Source organism: Solea solea, chromosome 1 (assembly GCF_958295425.1).
Source record: "Solea solea chromosome 1, fSolSol10.1, whole genome shotgun sequence".
NCBI lineage: Eukaryota > Metazoa > Chordata > Actinopteri > Pleuronectiformes > Soleidae > Solea > Solea solea.
The window spans coordinates 40,222,565-40,240,723 of NC_081134.1; the positions used below are offsets into that span (position 1 = coordinate 40,222,565).

At 42.3% G+C, this 18,159-nt stretch overlaps 1 protein-coding gene across 2 annotated transcripts in view; it reads right to left on the reverse strand.

Annotated features, from left to right (window-relative positions):
- Nucleotides 1-809: 809 nt before the first annotated feature.
- The window catches only part of zfhx4 (zinc finger homeobox 4), an 83,182-nt gene continuing 65,832 nt past the window's right edge, over nucleotides 810-18,159 (reverse strand). For both annotated transcript variants that reach the window (XM_058633596.1, XM_058633587.1), the window contains exons 8-12: nucleotides 12,907-13,040; nucleotides 11,528-11,728; nucleotides 11,248-11,368; nucleotides 5,729-11,116; nucleotides 810-5,215 (exon numbers count right to left, since the gene is read on the reverse strand). In XM_058633596.1, the coding sequence (XP_058489579.1) occupies nucleotides 3,609-5,215; nucleotides 5,729-11,116; nucleotides 11,248-11,368; nucleotides 11,528-11,728; nucleotides 12,907-13,040 (7,451 nt within the window). In that variant the 3' untranslated portion in view covers nucleotides 810-3,608. The remainder of the gene's footprint in view (nucleotides 5,216-5,728; nucleotides 11,117-11,247; nucleotides 11,369-11,527; nucleotides 11,729-12,906; nucleotides 13,041-18,159) is intronic.

The window sequence follows — 18,159 nt, forward strand, 5'->3', positions numbered from 1 at the left end:
TCAGAAGGGTCATGTGATGTTACATGTGACATGTCTTGCTTCCTGTTTTATACAGGTTTGTCAGACAGCAGGGGATGACTACGCCCCCTGCTGTCTGACATCCTGTCGAGGACAGCATCCCAGGTGTGTGATAGGATGTAAGATCCCTCATCCCGGTTGATGGTGGTGTTTGTTATTTTCAGAGGTGGTCGAAACATGTCAAGGTAATCAATAAAAACCTTATTTTTCTACAAGTTAAGCTCAATGATATTACCAAGAAGATAGTATGAACCTTTTTGGTCAGAGTGTACTTTGTTCAATTGAAAGTTTAAAAAAAAAATACATTTTAAATGGTTTGTATTTATATAACGCTTTTTTAGTCTTAATGACCACTCAAAGCTGTTTTATATTAGATTTTTCAGTTTGCCATTCACTCACACATTCATACGTATGTATAATATAATCTTTCATTCCCATTCACACACTGCCAGCACAGTTGTCAGAAGCAACATGGGATTAAGCGTCAGTATGTTCAAGTTGAAAGACAACGCACTCTCACACTGATCTATCGTCGTCAACAGGTGCCATTCAAGCCAATATACTGTACGTTATCCTTTAATATGAAAAAATACATTTTGGTCATAAATTGTAAGCACTGCATGACTTTTAAAACTTTTAAAAGCCAAATGTGATTATATTTTTTTGTATAATTTTAAACTGATTGCAAAATATTACATATGTGAGGAAGACAAGCTGGGGAGACTGAGACAACAACAACAACAACATGAAAAACCTGATAAATAAATAAAGAGCATGTGATTGAATCAAACTGGTTTGCAGATACAGTTTTTAATGTATCACAACAATGAGCAACAAACATACTTGATGAACTATTTCCAGAAGTTGTTCAAATACCATCTACAATAAACGTCATTTCAACTATGACAACAGGTCTGTGACAAAATAAAAAAACGGTTTCAAAACCATGTTATTACCGTGATACGGTACAGTTGAGACCTCAAACAGTACAGTAACAAAAACTAATGCGACTACTCTCTATATATAAAACATCAATAACATTTTTGGTTTAGTTTATTTAAAGTTTTAGCCATAGGGGCTTCTTCTTATTAAAACCTCAGGGTGCATTTCCTATGTAACCCAGATGTTGAAGAGTACATATTGTGTAGGATATGATTGCGCCATGAAAATCCCTTTGACATCCAGAAGAACAATTCCAATTTCAACCTTTTGAAGGCTGTCCCCACAAACATGACACAATCCATCCATTTGTTTTAAAAAGTTCTTTTTTTTTTCTTTTTGGCTGCTGTGCAGTTGCAATATCTATGTACAGTTATATTGTTGGACCATCCTTTTTGTTGGTTTGTTAGCTTTTACCAGTCCTTGGTGTGGAAAGCGTCCTGTCTGATGCTAACATCTTAGCACATGATGCTAGCTGACAGTTCAGTCTTTTAATGCTGAGCCACAGAGTAGGGAAAGGCAAAAAAGCCAGAGTTGTGAAAGCCTTTGGAATCAGGACAGTCGCTCATCTTTGTACAATGGCAGAATTGCACCTTGGGAGGCCAGGATGTCTCTTATGAAACACAATCGAAAAGTGTCTTCAGGAATAAAGTAAATGTTAAAATACTAAAAATCCAAAAAATGACATTTAAAAAGCTCACGCAGAAAATTAAAAACTGACATTTTGCTTTAAAACTTTGGAAAAGAAAGGAACACCTTTACAATAATAAAACATAAAAGGAAATGTTACTTGATTTCATTGTTTGAAACAATAACTAAGCATGATTTGATTTAACCTGTCAAACAGTTGCATTACATGCTACTTGCTCATCTCAGAATAGGAAATACCAAAAGCAATACATTTTTGCATTTCTTCATATTAATAAATTTGTACCATGCACAGCCAACTACGAATATGTACAACAGCTTAGCTTTCTTTGTTCACAAGCCTTTTACTTTCATACAAATAGCCTTCTGTTACTTTGGAATGAATCACATTGGTTTCAATTACCAAACTAGAAAGTGATTCGTAAAAAATTGAACACCCTTTGACAGCTTTCACATTCTTAGTTCCACAGCAAAATAACAAAATAAAAAAAACAAAAAAAAGCAAAGCAAAGCAATTAATGGATCAGTATTTTTGTCTGTTAGAAAGTTGAGAGAATTTATGGCAAGCAAAATAACATTACACAGTAGCAGCAAACTTTGTAAGGTAATACTTTGCAATGTTGAAATCACTGAAAGTGGAAAAATAAAAATGTTGACTGAAACTGTAGATCATCAGAAGTGCCCAGAGAAATTGATGGGAGGACGTTAACCTATGCAATAAACGTGTGTATACATGTAACACTGTTTTAAGTCCTACAAGTACATGAAAATGTTTTTAATATACAACACAAATGCTGTTGTCCCCCTTTTAAAGCAGCATATTTTCAAACGTATAGCAAATAATCATACCTTTTTTTTTCTTTTTTCTTTTTTAACATTGTGACCAACTTGTACCTTAACATTTTCAAGTATACAGTACTGCTTTCATGGATGCACCAATTAAATAGGTCTCTAGATTGTTAGGCATCAATCCTGTAACAAATATGCTGCTGCAATAGACACAAATAATAATTAAAATACAAACATACATACATACAAATGGAAAAAAAAATCTATTAAATTAACAAATGGCCTACTCAAATAATAAAAAGTCAAACAAAAACAAAATAAGTGCACTATAGTCCAGACACAAGCAGGTACCGTAACAGTACAGCAATTCACAAATGAAAAATGTTATATTCACATAATCCGAGAGAGTCTATCAAAACTAGAGTTATTACCTCTTCAGAAAAGGGTGTGAGCAGAGGTAAAAGTGAGAAGGTAAGAGTTGGCACAGATTAGTATATACTACAAGAAAAAAAGGAAAAAACGGGGTGGGAAATAGATACAGCTTGTTGAAATACAAACTGGCAAACACAGGGGCATCATACACATTTACTTCACCATTCTATATTCCCTCAGTGGCAAAACCATACTGTCTTTGTAGGGCAAAACTAAAAGGATATGCACATCGTCCATTGTAACAGTAATATTGTCTCTTGGTACTCTATACACATCAAGGAAATGCGTCCGATAAAGCTTGACATGTTTTGGTTATAAGCCAAGTATACCCAGGCTTGTTGCTGCTTTAACAAATGAGAAATGTTATGTTCTGACCTGAGAATTTAAAGCTACTGAATTACACCTATCTAAACTAAGAGAGATTCTCTTTGAGGGTTCTGGATCGTCATCCCATACAGTACATGCTAGCATTTGGAAAACAATCCAGCTGAGGTGCAATTTGCTATCGTGAGAGTTTTTGGCTTGAAACAAGCTCCTCAAGGGAGCCTGTGGGATTTTTTCCTACTCCATGTTTTTGTATACAATATAAGCTCAGTCAAGCATCTGCAACAGTTCTGTCCATAACAAAAATCAATCAATATCTTGCCAGCATATCAATATGGGAAAAACAATCCTGAGTCAATCATTTGGTACTGTAATTTTTTTTGGGTTAAGAGAGACTTTGGAACTGCAGTTTAAAAAGTCTTATTTTTTTCTTTGAGCAAGGGATCCTTTTGTCACTCCTACACACTGAACATATCCATTCTGATACTACTGAAGCTCGCGTCTAGGCCAGAGGCCGGCTTAGCCTTGACTTCCAACGCATTTTCTAAATCATCCAGCTTCTGGCTTAGCTCATTGTCAGACTCATCTGAACAACTCTCGGTGGGTAGTGAGGTTGGAACCCCTGAGGTGCTGCAGGAAGTTGAGGTAACCGTTGACGGTGAGGAGAGGGGGGGAGGAGGAGAGGCAGACGGGGAGGAGGAAGCAGCTTTCCGGGCTGTGGTGGCCTGGAACAGGACATTTGGCCAGGACTTCATGGACAAGCGAGAGAGATGAGGAAAGGTGTTATTAGAAGAAGCTGCAGACTGCGAGGTAGATGTGGTGTTAGGAGTAGGGGAGCAGACAGAGTGAGGTAATAATCTAGTATGCTCTTTGGCATTTCTCATTGCTTGTTTGATTGTTTTCTCTTTGTGCAAGCTCGACTGAAGGTGTTGGCCAAGTGCTTCATTCCCGTTAACAACCACATTGCAGGCAACACAAGTATAGTTGCTCACTGCCTTTCGAAGCACTGTCTCTTGCGGATCAGTAAAAGGATGTCCAAAGTAACAGAAGGACTTCTGATGATGCACTACTGAATCTTCGTCAGCAAAAATCATCTGGCACTTCCTGCATATAAACTCATGCTTGACAGATGGTACGATAAAAGCTTCTTGTAAATCCATGTTACTTTTGGTATCTATTTTGGGTTCTTCTTTTGTGCTTTCTATTGAAGAGCCTTTGTTGGTGTCATCCTTAGCATCTATAGCATCTTTTGGTTTGAACAAGTTGGTGGTGGTGCTCTTTATGCGCTGGGGTGTCTTCACAGGGGTTGGTTTCTGCTGCTGCTGCTGCTGCTGTTGTTGTTTCTGCAGTTGCTCAAGTTGTTTCTGCTGCTGCTGCTGTTGTTTTTGCTGCTGCTGCTGTTGTTTCTGCTGCTGCTGCTGTTGTTTCTGCAGTGAATCTTGAAGGGACTGCTGGTACTGCTGCAGGAGAGCGGTTGGTGAGAGTCCAGTTGCCATGGCAGCTTGTGGGACTGCTGCTGGGCCATATGGAAACAGGCTTTCCATCCCACACATTGGTGGGAAGTACCCCCCTGTTTGGACCCCTCTAGGAAGTTGGGGAGAGAAGCAGTTGGGGAATCCAGGAAGAAAATAGGGCAAGAACTGCCCCCCAAAGAATGAAGTGGGATCACTTGCTGCAAGAGCATTTTGAAGTGCCTGAAGCTGTGCGGCATCCAGTGGAGTCTCATTTCCTGGTTTCCCTTGAGCTGGAGATGGTTTCTCCCTTATCTTGGCCATGCTAGGGGTCTCAGGGGGTGAGCCGCTCTCATTCTCTCGTTCCTTCACCTTCATCTGAGTTGACTTATCACCTTGTTTCTTGCTGCTGTCTCTCTCTGTGTCTTTGCCTTGCTGCTCTGTATGATTAACTGCTGCCAAAGGTGTGGAGGGAGGAGGAGGAGGAGGAGGAGGAGGAGGTGGAGGAGGAGTCTGCAGAAGAGTCTTGGTTGGGGTAGTGCTGAGAGACATGGCAGGAGAGGGGGTGGCTGGTGTAGGGAACCCAAGCATGCCAGCACCGGGAGACGCTAAAGCTGAAATACAGTGGTATATAAATATGGAAATATTCAATATTTAAATAGTCAATTCCAATTCACTAAGAAAAACTGTTTGAGTTAAAGCAAGTTAAAGATGTTAAATTTGTCACTGGCTGACTATCTCTCTTATCAAGATTTTGTTATGGATCAAAACTGTCACATGCGCATTATGATAATTTCACTTTGCCAATATACTGTATTACAATATAAACATAACAAACATACAATAAGGGGAAAAACAAAGACAAAAGCCATGATAAAGATACATGTCTTGTAAAAAATATCTGAATTATCAATTAGCAGGTCAACTCTGATGATGACAATAGACATGCACTAACACCCACCAATAGTTTAAAAATAAAACTTTTTGACAAACACCACTGTGATACAGAAAAGCCAGTAGTACAGTAGAATAAAATAGTGCATGATATAGCTCAGTTCATAAAGCATAAAGAGTCTGTCTTTTTTTTTTTATCAACATTTGTTAAACCATTCGTCATACTAACTCACCGGGTGTGTTGGGTGGGAAAACAGGAAGTGATGATGGCCCATTGACCCCAGGAAGCAGCACAGGTGGTAGGCCAGATAACCCTGGGTAGCCTGAAGGTAGGCTGAGACCATGAAGTGCATTACTGTTGTCCACTGCAGTCTGTTGCTGCATGCTGAGTCCCTCTCCAACTTTCTTCATACGGTCGAGCTCTTGCTGCGCCATGAGCTGACGGACAGTGGTTGGTGCTAGGTAGTCCTTTTCTCTATCCACCTGGTTTCCCAAGGTTTCTTGCACTTTGGCGATGTGCTGTCTGGAGAAAATATGGTCTCGGATGGACATCCGGGCTGTGTACTTTACACAACACAAGGTACACTCGGGCCTGGGACCGTCTGGTGAGCCTGAACTTATCATGAATGGCTTTCCGATGTTAATTTTGAACTTCTTTTCTTTAGCACGGGCATTCTGGAACCACACCTGGACAACACGCTTTGGGAGTCCAATCTCATTGCCCAGCATTTCACACTCTTGCATTGTAGGAGTGCGGTAGTCACTAAAGCAGGCTTTAAGGACTTTAAGTTGCAGGTTACTCATCTGTGTCCTGAATCGTTTGTGGCCTGGTCTGTCTCCACTGTTGCCTTTTCCACTCTTGCCGAACGGGTTACCTGTCCCAAAGGGACTAGGGGAACTGGGATCGGCTAGGCTTGATGATTCACTACGGTCATTGAAGTCATCCATGTCATCATCCCTGGAGCTCATATAAGAGTCACAGTCTCTTCCAGAAAAACTAAGGGCAGGGCTAACCATGCTGAATTGGAATCGGTCACTGCCACTATCAGAATTTGGCACCAGGCCACTCTTGTTGTCACTCAGCTTGTCACCTCCATTGGCAGTGAGGCTCTCAACCTCATTGTTATTATACTCATCTCCAGTTGTTGCATCACTTATGGCTGTGTTAATTGATGATGTCTCGTCAAAGTCCATCTTACTGAGATCATAAGATGAAGCTTCTGCTGAATTTATATTTGGCCCTTCAATTTCATCACAGTTTTCAGCTTTTAAGGATGAAGGGCTTAAGAAGTTTTTTAATTGTGTCTCTGATGGTTTGAGTGGAGTTGAGGATGCAGTAGGCAGCTCATACTCATTTGGCTCAGTCTTGGTAGGCAGCTGTGGGAAGTCAAAGTAACTATACTTATTTGGGCTTTCTCCTCTTTCATTGTCTTGATTCATCAGTGGACTTGGTGGTAAGCTAAAGCCTGCCTGCTTAGCTTCATGCCAGTGTCTGGATCGGATGTGGCTATCTAGAGCAGATTTAGCCTTAAACAGGGCTCTGCAAAAGGGGCACTTTTTGTGGGTCTGGGAGGGCCCTATAGCTCTAAACTGCCCTTTTCTCTCTCTTGCACGAGTGTTTTGGAACCAAACTTGCACAACTCTCTTTTTTAAGCCAACCTCTCGTGCAATGTGGTCCAACATCTTCCTTGTTGGGTTAGAGTCAAGTAGGTATTTGTCATAGAGAATCTCCAGTTGTTCTGGTGTAATGGTGGTTCTCAAACGTTTATCTCTGTGTTGCTCTTCACTACTATTTCCACCATCTTTATCATTAGCACTTTCCTCCTTGTCATCTAGTTTCCTCTTCATTGATACAGAGCCTGATGCAGAGGCCAAACCAGCACTACCCTGAGAGGTAATTTGGGAAAGGCCTCCAGATAATAGCTGACTAGCCATCAAGGGATTGTTAGGGTCAAATATCATATAGGGCATGTCCATTGGCCTTTCAATGAACTGAGAGTGAAGAAACTGGTTTTGGGCAGCCAAAAAATGCATGTGCTGGTGCTCCTGCCATAGCTCCAAAGTAGGGAATGCAATCTTGCACTGGTCACACTGGTACTGAAGCATTTGGTGGGGGAGACTGTTCGTTAGTGAGGAAAGGGCCAAGGAGAGTGGACTTGAGGGCACTGCAGCTGCCTGTGGCTGGGAATGGGGTCTTGATATTTGTGGCTGGGGAGCCTTCTGTGGTGGTGGCTGAGGCGTGCAAGCTTTAGACGGTCTTGGTTCTGGTAGTGACTTGATCACTGGTGATGAGGCAGTCTCAGTTTGTTTGAGTTCATTCTCAGGGCTAATGTCTGGCTTGGGAGAAGTTTTCCCCATACTGGTACGAGGAGAAGCCATGACAGGAGAGCTGGAGCCAGAACTGGTGGCAGTACTTGTTTGGGACTGTCTAGGTAGATCTAAAGGTTGGTTCATCTTACCTAGACCATGCTCATAAGAATCTAAGTATTCGTCACAGGTGCTGTACTCATTGCATTCTTCATCTTCATCTTTATAACACAGTTTTTTCTGGTGAGTAATAAGGTCAAAGATGCGTGGGAACACAATGTTGCATTTTTTGCACTGGTACTGCATGTTGCTGGTTCTGATGTATCGCTCATTGGTTAGCTCTTTTTTCTCATTATCTTTAGAGTCTGCCGTGTTCTCATAGGTTTTGCGGGCTTTCTGTCTGGCATTCTGGAACCACACTACAATGACTCGGGTTGGTAAGTTAAGCACGGTGGAAAGCTGCTCGATCTCATCATCCTTTGGATAGGCATTAGTGTCAAAGAAATCTTGAAGGACCCTTAACTGGTAATCAGTGAATCTGGTTCTTGAAGACCTCTTGTTGAGGGCTGACTCAGTTCTGTAAGAGTCATGGGCATTGAGCTGGGACTCTATTCGAATATCCTCCAATGTAGTAATAGGAGGAATATTAAAATTGTAGGGAGAGTCTTTACTCCGCTGCCTTTCTTTGAAGAGGGTGTTACGGAACCAGTGCTTTATGACTTTTTGGGGTAAGCCAGATTTCTCTGACATCTCTTGAATTTGCTCTTCATTGGGGGAATTGTTGATGTCAAAATTGGCACGCAGGATCTTAAGCTGGTCGTCAGTGATTCGAGTACGAGGTCGCTTAAATTGAGACTGACGGAGAAAGTTTGGATCAAGGCCCAATTGTTGCTGACAGAGCTGTGTAAGGTCTGTGGAAAGAGAGTCCATGGTAGGCAGTTGGAGGGCCAACTGAGGTGGCAGGCCATGGTGCTGGACAGACTGCATCATTAGAGGTGGGAAAAGAGGCAGATCTAAGGGAACAGGAAGTTGTACTTGGGGAGGTGCAGGGGGGGCAGAGGGTGGTGGAGGAGGAGGTGGTGGTTGGGATGATGGTGTCTGGTGAGATGGTTGATGTGGAGTCTGATGATGAACAGGAACTGGTGAAGCTGCTGGGGTTTGGGGCTTGGTCATTGATGTAGAAGGAGGCTGAGGAGCCGTCACTGGGGCAGGAGCAGGAGGTGGCGGAGGAGGAGGAGGAGGTGGTGGTGGTGGAGGCTCAGGCGAAGCAGGGTTTATTGGATAGAGTTTGTCATAAGCCTCTCTGTACTGCTGGGCAAACTTTTCAAGCTCCACATATGGAAAGAAGTGACTGTGCACATGTTCCTGGTGGCTTTTGAGAATAAGCATATTGGAGAAGAGCTTCCCACACATTCCACACTCAAGCTTATCAGTATTCAGTTCCGTTTGTTCAACTCCTTCTTTGTTTTTCTTTTGGTTTTTTTGTCTGTTTTCATTGTACTGAATAACTAATTCAAAACCAAAATTCTCTAGCAATGCTTTGGCTGCATTGCCCCTGGCCCCTGACACAATACGTGGTGGTGGAATCAACGGTTCTGAGAACTTTGACTTTTTAGAATCTTTGTTGTCTTTTCCTACATCATTTACTGCATCACCTCCATTTTCCATCTTTGCTCTTTGTTCTTGTTTTTCGACAGCGTCCTCTGCCTCTCTTGACATCTGAATGTCTGAAACTGAGATGGAGTTTGACTCAATCTTGGGTTTGTGGTTATGCAGTTGCTGATTTTTATGTTGCTGAATTTGTGTTTGAGCAGCTTGCTGTTGTTGCTGCTGCTGTTGTTGGTGAGCCTGTTGCTGTGCCTGAGCCTGCTGCAGCTGGTGCTGCTGTTGCATCTGTTGCTTCAAGTCTTCGAGAAATGATCCAGTAAGGCCAGGCATTCCAAAAGCTGCTGCTGAGTGCAGAGCAAGCTCTGGACTCAGGTTGAACTCAGCTCCAGGGATGTAAAAGGGGAAAAGGAACTGGGGCTGTTGAAATTGTAGCAGTGCTTCTGGGGTCATTGGAAAATGGGGGAAAAACGCTGGATTAAGAAACTGAGGCTGGAAGAACGCAGCTTGTTGCTGGAGTTCATGTTGAAGCTGCAGTTGCAGTTGAGCTGAGGACTGAGCTGACTGGTGGCTGCTTGCTTGTGCGGACACATGGTCAGTAGTCGTTGTTTGTTTACTGTTGTTGCTGCTGTTAGCTTCTTTGGGATCCACAGTGTTTTCTTTGTTAGCAGAGGGTGTTACACTTCTAGCAGTATCAGAGTTGCTGTTGTTCCCTTGTGCACTCGGTGCAGGACTTTTTGCAGGTACTGGACCACTAGCACCAGAGATGCTGCTGCTGCTGCTGCTTTCAGGTTTGGTTGTTCTTGCTTTGGTCTGGTGGAGTACTGACCTCATGTGAATTTCAAGAGTTGAACTTTGGCTGTACGCAACATGGCAAACATTGCATTTGAATGGTTTGTTGTCAGTGCTGTTGCTTGTCTCTTGTGGGACTGGGCTTGAAGCTTCTTGAAGTACCTTCTTTAATTTATGCAGGTGGGACACGGAATTATAGTGAACAAGTAAGATGTTCTTTTGGGTGAAGGACTCCTTGCATACTGTGCACTTGTAAGGCCTGGAAGGATCCAAAAATTTCTCCATTGTAAAATTTGGACCTTTTCTAAAGGGTAGGGTTCGTTTTGGTTCTGCTCCCATGTCATCGAGCAGGGAGCTACTGTCACTTCCTGTAGGACTAGGCTTCTCTTCCTGGTCAATTTCATCATCTTTGTCTAAGTCATGTTCGAAGGCCTGAGCTTCTTCCAAGGCCCTGGCCTCACTCTCAGTTATATCTCCATTCATTGGGAGATTTCCTATTAATTGCTGCACTTCAGCCTCACTAAGTTCAGGATGACCATTTTCCAAATGCTTCTTGAGGGCCAGGAATGTCCTGAAGCTGCGCTGGCAAAGGCTGCACATTGTGGCTGCTCTGATGGCATGGTACTGGGAATGTATCTGAAGCTTCTGCATTGTCTTGAAGGCCAAGCTGCAGTGGTTGCAACGATACTTGTAGACATGACGATCAGATACGGAGAGCTGCTGTTGTTGCTGTTGGAGTCTTTGGAGCTCACTGAGATGGTCTTGTAGGGTATCAGGGGACTTGCTATCTTGTCCTAATCCACTGGCTCGCTTCCACTCTGGGGCCTCTGAGGCCTCCTTTGGGGGCTTGAGTTCTTCACCGTGCAGGTCCAATTCATTCTTGTCTTGATTGGTCAGCTCATCCTTTGAGATGTTTCCTAAAAAGAGATATACAGTATGAAGTACAATATACTACATAATTACCTGTTTTATGTTAAATGAAAATAATGTGTCTTGGTCAGCAATTAATAACAGAGATAATTGTATTCAGGTGCTATATCCTGCTCACCTTGAGATTTTCCACACCTATCAGTAAGAGAGGTAGAGGAATCCATTGGAGATGGACCTTTGTCTTGTCCAGTATGGGGATGCATTATATTATTTGGTGTTGCTGTGTCAGGTCCAATAACCTATCAAGAACAAAATGATTATTTTAGTATAATTAAAAAAATTCATCAAGCTCATTGTGATGCTTTTTCAAAATACAAAATATATGCTTTGTTAAGCAAGCAAATGCATGCACACATACAAAATAATAATAATTTTTTATAATCATAACTTTTACATACAGTGAGAATAAGCTTTTCCACACAATCTGGAGCCACACTGTGAAGGTGTGTGAGATGCAGCTGCAGGTGAATCTTGTTGCTCAGGACATCCTGGCACAGTGGGCAGCGGATAACTGGCTGCATGGAATGCTGTGACATCACATGGAGCTGCATACGATTGGCATCTTTACTGCTATAGTTGCAATATGGACACTGCTGAAGCTTTAAATGAGAAAAAAAACAATATGGTATAATTAATATCTACATATATAGATATGTAGTGGAGATACAATGATATTAAAAAAAAGGTACATCACTTGTGATTCAGGTAACCAAGTTGAAATTCTTAATGGGTATCACTCTTGCTCTATACAGATAATAGTATAGCCAGATATCCACAAAAGAAATGACCACACTTTTTTTAAAAACACACAAGGGTTTGATAAAGATGTCCAAGAATCATCTCTCCTCGACCATTATGGTTGAAAATAACCACATATTTGAAAAAATAAATTGAATCTTTACAGGGTTTTCCCCATTGCTCACCCTTCCCCACCTGCACCCATGCCCACATTTAAACAGAAAATGGTGATCAACCATGTTTCATGTAATTCACTTAAGTCTCATCTCATACAATTTTATTAACAGAAAACACGATTGCCCAGAATTTCTAATCAGGAGATTACAGATGACAAAGGTGTGTACTCTCCCAAGCTACATCTTGCCCTCATTACAGGGAGTACTCTGAACATAGCTGCCTCCCCACCACCTGTCTTAATAGAATCCATTTCTGAAATGACTAAGTCCTCCCTCCTTGCAGGGCCCAGAACCAGACAAGCTAATACTTCATAATCTAATTTAAAAACACATATAATTTAAAGAGATGCAAAAGGGGGAAAAGAAGCACGGGAGGGAGCCTTAAGGCTAGTGCAGGTATTCCACTTAAGAACACAAAGACCGGCCTCCTGCGCTTGATGCTAAAAAGCTCTGTCAGGGAGGGAACGTTGGGCTGCATTTAACTCTTTGATGGAAAGCTGGCTTCAGCACTTGCTTAATGCTTAGCTTAGCATTTCTGCATCTTACAGTTCTTCACATTAGCTCATCCCACAGTGACAGCAAAGGTGGGATTTAATTAACGCATATGAAGAACCCACCTCATTAGCTATTAGCCTTCAGTTCCTTCAAATTCCAACTGAACTGTCAGATGTCCATAATAAATATATGCACACTAAGCAGCAAAAGCTATACACTTGTTCTCTAGCAAGGTAAAAACTGTTGGAGGTTCATAATAAACCCCCGACTGCAACTTGACATTTTCTTGTGTCGTTTGGAACGACACCAATAACACTTTGAAAAGTGTTTGCAGGGCAATTTATCTATAATGTACTGTAAAGCTGTACCTGCTCATTGGCAGATGTCTTCCCCTCTGCAGACTTGGGCCGTTTGGGTGGGCTTTCAATTTGTCGATCTGGTGGCAGGGAATGTTTAACCATAGCGTTCGGTCCGGCAACCTCATTGGACATGGCAATCACTCCTGGCAGGTGGTAAAAGGGGAGAGAGAGCAAGAGAAGACAGATGGAGAATAAAAGCATTAAAAATTAATACTGCTCATGAATTAATCAGTTATTATTTCCATTCCGTCTGCATTTGTGTAATGTGTGCTTCAACGTTTTTTAAAACACATCTAAATGCACAATTTGAAACAACTGACTGAACCCTATGAACAATTCAAAATCCTAATGAAGCACATATTAAGTACATATAATTATGTGTACAGCACTGGGATTAATAAATAATAATTTCAAATATCTTCTATTTTAGATCACAAAGTGGTCAAAAGAAGATTGGCAAAACATAATAGGGACTAACAAGTGTACCAAATTAATATTCAATGGGACATAGGTGATAATTAAAAAAAAAAAAAAGAAAAAAGAAAAAAAGATTTGATGACAAGACAACATAAGCATGGATACAAGAACAGACTGTATTATTCACATTCATGAACAATGATGTGTTTTTGCCCTGAGGAAATGTGAAATGGAGAAAACTCAGGCAGGCTCATTATCACAGCACGACATACATTAAATGTTATGGTAATATTATACACTTCATTAGTTCATATACATTTCCCCAGCTGCCTCAACAACTCCTCTGTCTGTACGAGATGCTAAATTTCCGGGGCTTGGTCACGGCTGGTGGTACAGTAGCAACACTACGTTTGTGTGTGTGTGTGTGTGTGTGTCTATTTGTATGTGTACGTTCGTGTGTGTGTAAGCGTGTGTGACGTTAACAGCAGGGCTCAATGTGGAGAGATCAGCCTCTGGTTGTATAAATGCTGCAGCCGCTGATAAATCTTTCATTAGCTTCATCCTAAGATACAAGCCATGCGGGCTGTGCTGTACTCCTGCCACTGCAATTTACCCACACAAAGACACAACAACAGCAACTCTCACTCCCTGTTTCCCTCCTGCTCGCTTGCTCTCTTCCTCCCTCTCTCCCTAAGCCATCACCCCCCCTCCCCCTCCTCCCTTTCTTGCCTCCCCTCCCTTGTCTGGTCACTGAAGGCAATATGCGAGCCTCACTCTTGCGAATCAACGCTTCAGGCTAGATGCACAAATAGAAAAAAAGGGAAATCAAAGCACCGATACATGGAGAGGGGGTTGAAAAAAAACATTTTGTATTTCATATTATTTCATGGCTTGTGTTTGTATTGGGTGCATATCAATTCCTCTGGCCTGTTCATGCATTTTAATTCTGTTGCATTAAGTAGGCGTTCCACTTATTTTATTTGTAATCCCCTATATCTGGAGCCTGAAATATTGGCCTGTCAAGGAAAGTGACAAGGGAGAGGGAGGGGGGGGCAAGAAAGGAAGAAAGAAAGTGTGTGTGTGTGTGTGGGGGGGGGGGGGGGGGCACATGATCACAATGTGAATTTCCAAGAACATCCGAGAATTGCTCTGCAGCTCAAAAAAGCGAGGTAATCTTGTCTTCCTCTGCCTGTGATGGCCCCTGCAGGGCTCGGGGTGGGTGTCTCTGTGCATATATATGTGTGTGTGTGTGTGTGTATCGTGGACCTCATGACAGCCACTGATACACCACTGCTCAGATTGGTCCAGGCTGCGAGCACCTGTCATATCACCTGACCTTTCCAAAGCCTGCGCCCGCCTCCCAAATTTATTATGACCATTTCTAATTTCAACTTTCAATTTTTGCCTCCATCTTCCACTCAATTTGCAACTAAATTACATCCCTGCAAAAGGAGATGAGGCGATTGTCGGACAAGAGACTGCAAATACATTTACAATGTGGCTGGGAAAGAGCCCACACATCACCATTGATTACTGTCATTTTGAATGTAAGTGTATTTGTGTAGTGTGTGTGTTGTGGTTATGTGTGTGTGCAACATGGAGATACGTCCTTCTGGTGCAGAGTCGTCTTCGACCTGGTGCTTTTATCAGCACTTAAAACACCCAGAAATAGAAGAACAGTTGGTTAGCCCTGAATGTTGAGAGAGCAATTCTACTCCATGAACCCTTTTAAAGGCAAATCCTGTGTGTGTGTGTGTGTGTGTGTGAATAATAAAGCTATTTTGGGGGCATTTAATTGCATTCAAAATTGTAGAGATTTTTCTTACAAGGATGTAATCGCCTGTAATAGCTAGCACAATCCAATCTCAACATATAAAGTTAAGAGAGGAAAAATTTAAATATCAAACTACCTGCAGTTTCTAACTAAAGTCATACTCTTTCCCTTAATAAGTGAAATAATTACAGAGACATAATGGGAGAGAGCGGGACAGAGAACAAGACAGCTCAGTAGACTTTCATTTTCCTTTGTCTCTGAGTCTGCACCCGACACTTAATGACTGTGTCCTTTTTATTTCACCCCCCCCCCCCACCCCCCCCCATCCCTCTAAACTTATGTGGGCTCCACCAGCTGCAGCCCAGTGAAGCGGAGGGGCAGAATAAACCTGACACCACCAACCCCACTCCACCAGTGACAAATGTCTGCATGCAGCAGGACCTTGCTTGATTAGATAAATCAAAAGGTGATTTATGACATTCAACCCCTTTTGCATTGTGGGGGAAGAAAGCGGCACACTCACCACCCATCTTTATTTGCAACTGTCAATGATGTTTAGGGAGCCGCGTATACGCGCACACATATACATGCATGTGGGCGCTCAGATGGAGAGAAGTACAGCACAATGGAGGGAGAGGCATAGAGACAGAGGGGGAAGAATAAGCGGAGCTAGAGAAGGACACAGAAGCACATAGCTCTGAACACCTCAGGATATTTCTGTCTCATATTGTTCCTCAAAAGGCAAAACGGACCGACATTGCAGCTAATGCTTTTCCCGTCTATCTATTTTTGAATCTGCCCTTTTGTGTCGGAAAGGGCGACACATTTTGTGCAAACTGCACCGTGCGTATACATATATATATATATTTCCACACAAACACACATAATTGAATCCTTCTATCTCTCAGACGACGACTTCAAATGAAATGAACTACCTCATCAGTGATGACGTCTTGGAGCGGGCTTTCAAAATAATCACACTGTACCTAATACAATCCCTTTTTCTTTTTCTTTTTCCTTTTTTTTCTCTTGTACAAGCTGCAAAACAAGTAGATTTCATTCCTGACATTTCATTTCATGAAAATAATAATAATAAAAAAAAACACCCACAAATACAGAGCAGAGAGTGGTGGTGGTGGGGGACTGTCAATTAAGAGGGAGCAGGCTGGGTGGCAGCAGCTTGGATTTAGTATTCAATTTAGCTGTCCTGAGCTGTGGCAGACTGGCTAAGGTTACGGAGCAGTAAATCTAGAAAGGAGAGCTGGCCAAAACAGGCCAGGGTGGGCCGGCCAGCATGATTTACTGGCCTGGTGCTCTGAGGTTACGCATTAGGCTGACCCCCGGTCACCTGATAACATTACAGCAACACACTCTGAACCCCAAACTCCCACTGAAGCACTCAGCAGGTCCAGATCTAGCCGGAGGGAGGTAGAGAGAGAGACAGAGAGAGAGAGAGACAGAGAGGACAGAAGGAGAGAGAGACAGTGAGATACAGAGAGGAGATTTTTCAGTCCACCCCCTACAAACCTCTTCCTACCCACTTCCACTACGTTTTTGCGATCATGGACAAGGTCCACCACTTTAAGTGCCATCCCAAACCAATTATCGGGGAGTGGAAGTGGGTTATAAAACCTTGCTACAGTGAGTGTCCATCAGTGCAGACTTAAGGATCACATGCAACGCCAGTGTGTTGTTGATTACGCAACAAACGACGCACAAATGTTACGTACTGAGCGAGTTTCATATGCAATCTTTGACTGGAGTTGCAGCTCTTCTGACTACACAGTTTAAGAAGTTATTTTGATTTTAAAGTCTAGTGGTGCAAGATGATGTGTACACAAAAAGAAATGGACTTGTGAGTGAGTGTGTTTTATTTTGGAGTAGCCATGGTTACGGACATTTACAACAGTTCCCGTTTGTGCTGAATAGGGGAGTTCATCCTGAAGCATGTCACTGTATTTATATCCTACACCTTAAAAAGGGAGCTTCATTCAGCTGAGAGTGTGACTACAAACAGAGTTACAACCCGTGACAGAGCTGGGTGTGTCTGCTTTGAGAAAGGCCTTGAGAGAAAGAGAGACGGAGGAATGGAATAGGATGGAGAGAGGGAGACAGTCAGACGGAGAGGAAGAGAGGAAGACTGTAAAACAACAGCTGCCTTGTAGTTTTTGATTTTTTAATGACAACCCTTCCTTCCTTCCTCCTCCATCTCCCGCTGCTGTACTCATGAGAGATAAATACGAGCATGGCCTTGTCACATTTGACAAATCGCCCGAGACATTCAACAAGCTGTCATTACGCTAAGAACACATACATGCACAAAGGCATTGCTGCAGGCTCATAATTAAAAATGCTAATATGTTTAATGTATTTTAATCTCGTCCTAGGGAGAGAGAAAAAAAAACAAAGAGGCAAAACTCTCATCTCATATTGGGCAAATTTGTGAGATGTATGCAAATAGAAAGAGAAGGGAAACATTATGAATGTGAACAAGCATAATATGGAATATTTAACAACTCATTCTGTTACGTGCTCTTCCAGTTTGGCAAACCAAAATTGTTATTATTATTATTAGTCATTTCAAAGGTGATAGCGATCTGTGAGGTTGACTCACAAGCTCATTTTCCAAGACAGGGCCATTGTTTAGCTTTAGCCCCTGAGCCATGGTGATGACATGCGCCATCTACAGTGCACACATACAAAGCTGTGTGGAAGTAATCCACATAGGAGGCATTTGCATGGCCATGTAACATGGATTATAATTAATCTAAAGTAACATGGGATTAAAAAAGACATTGTAAATGAGGCAAAGGGGGGAGAAAAAAAATCCTATGGCCTTTCCTTTTCCCCTTCCCCCCATCTCTCTTTCACCTCTGTCTCTCTCTTCCTCTCTCTATCTATCTGCCCCTCTTTGTTTAAGGGATCTTGGTCTTGGAGATGAAGTGCGCAAACATACTGCTCACTTGGTCACACTGTAATCCCTTCCCTAGAGATACACACACACACACACACACACACACACACACGTCGGAACATTTCAAGGCTGCCAGAGATTTGGGGCTGAGGAAAGA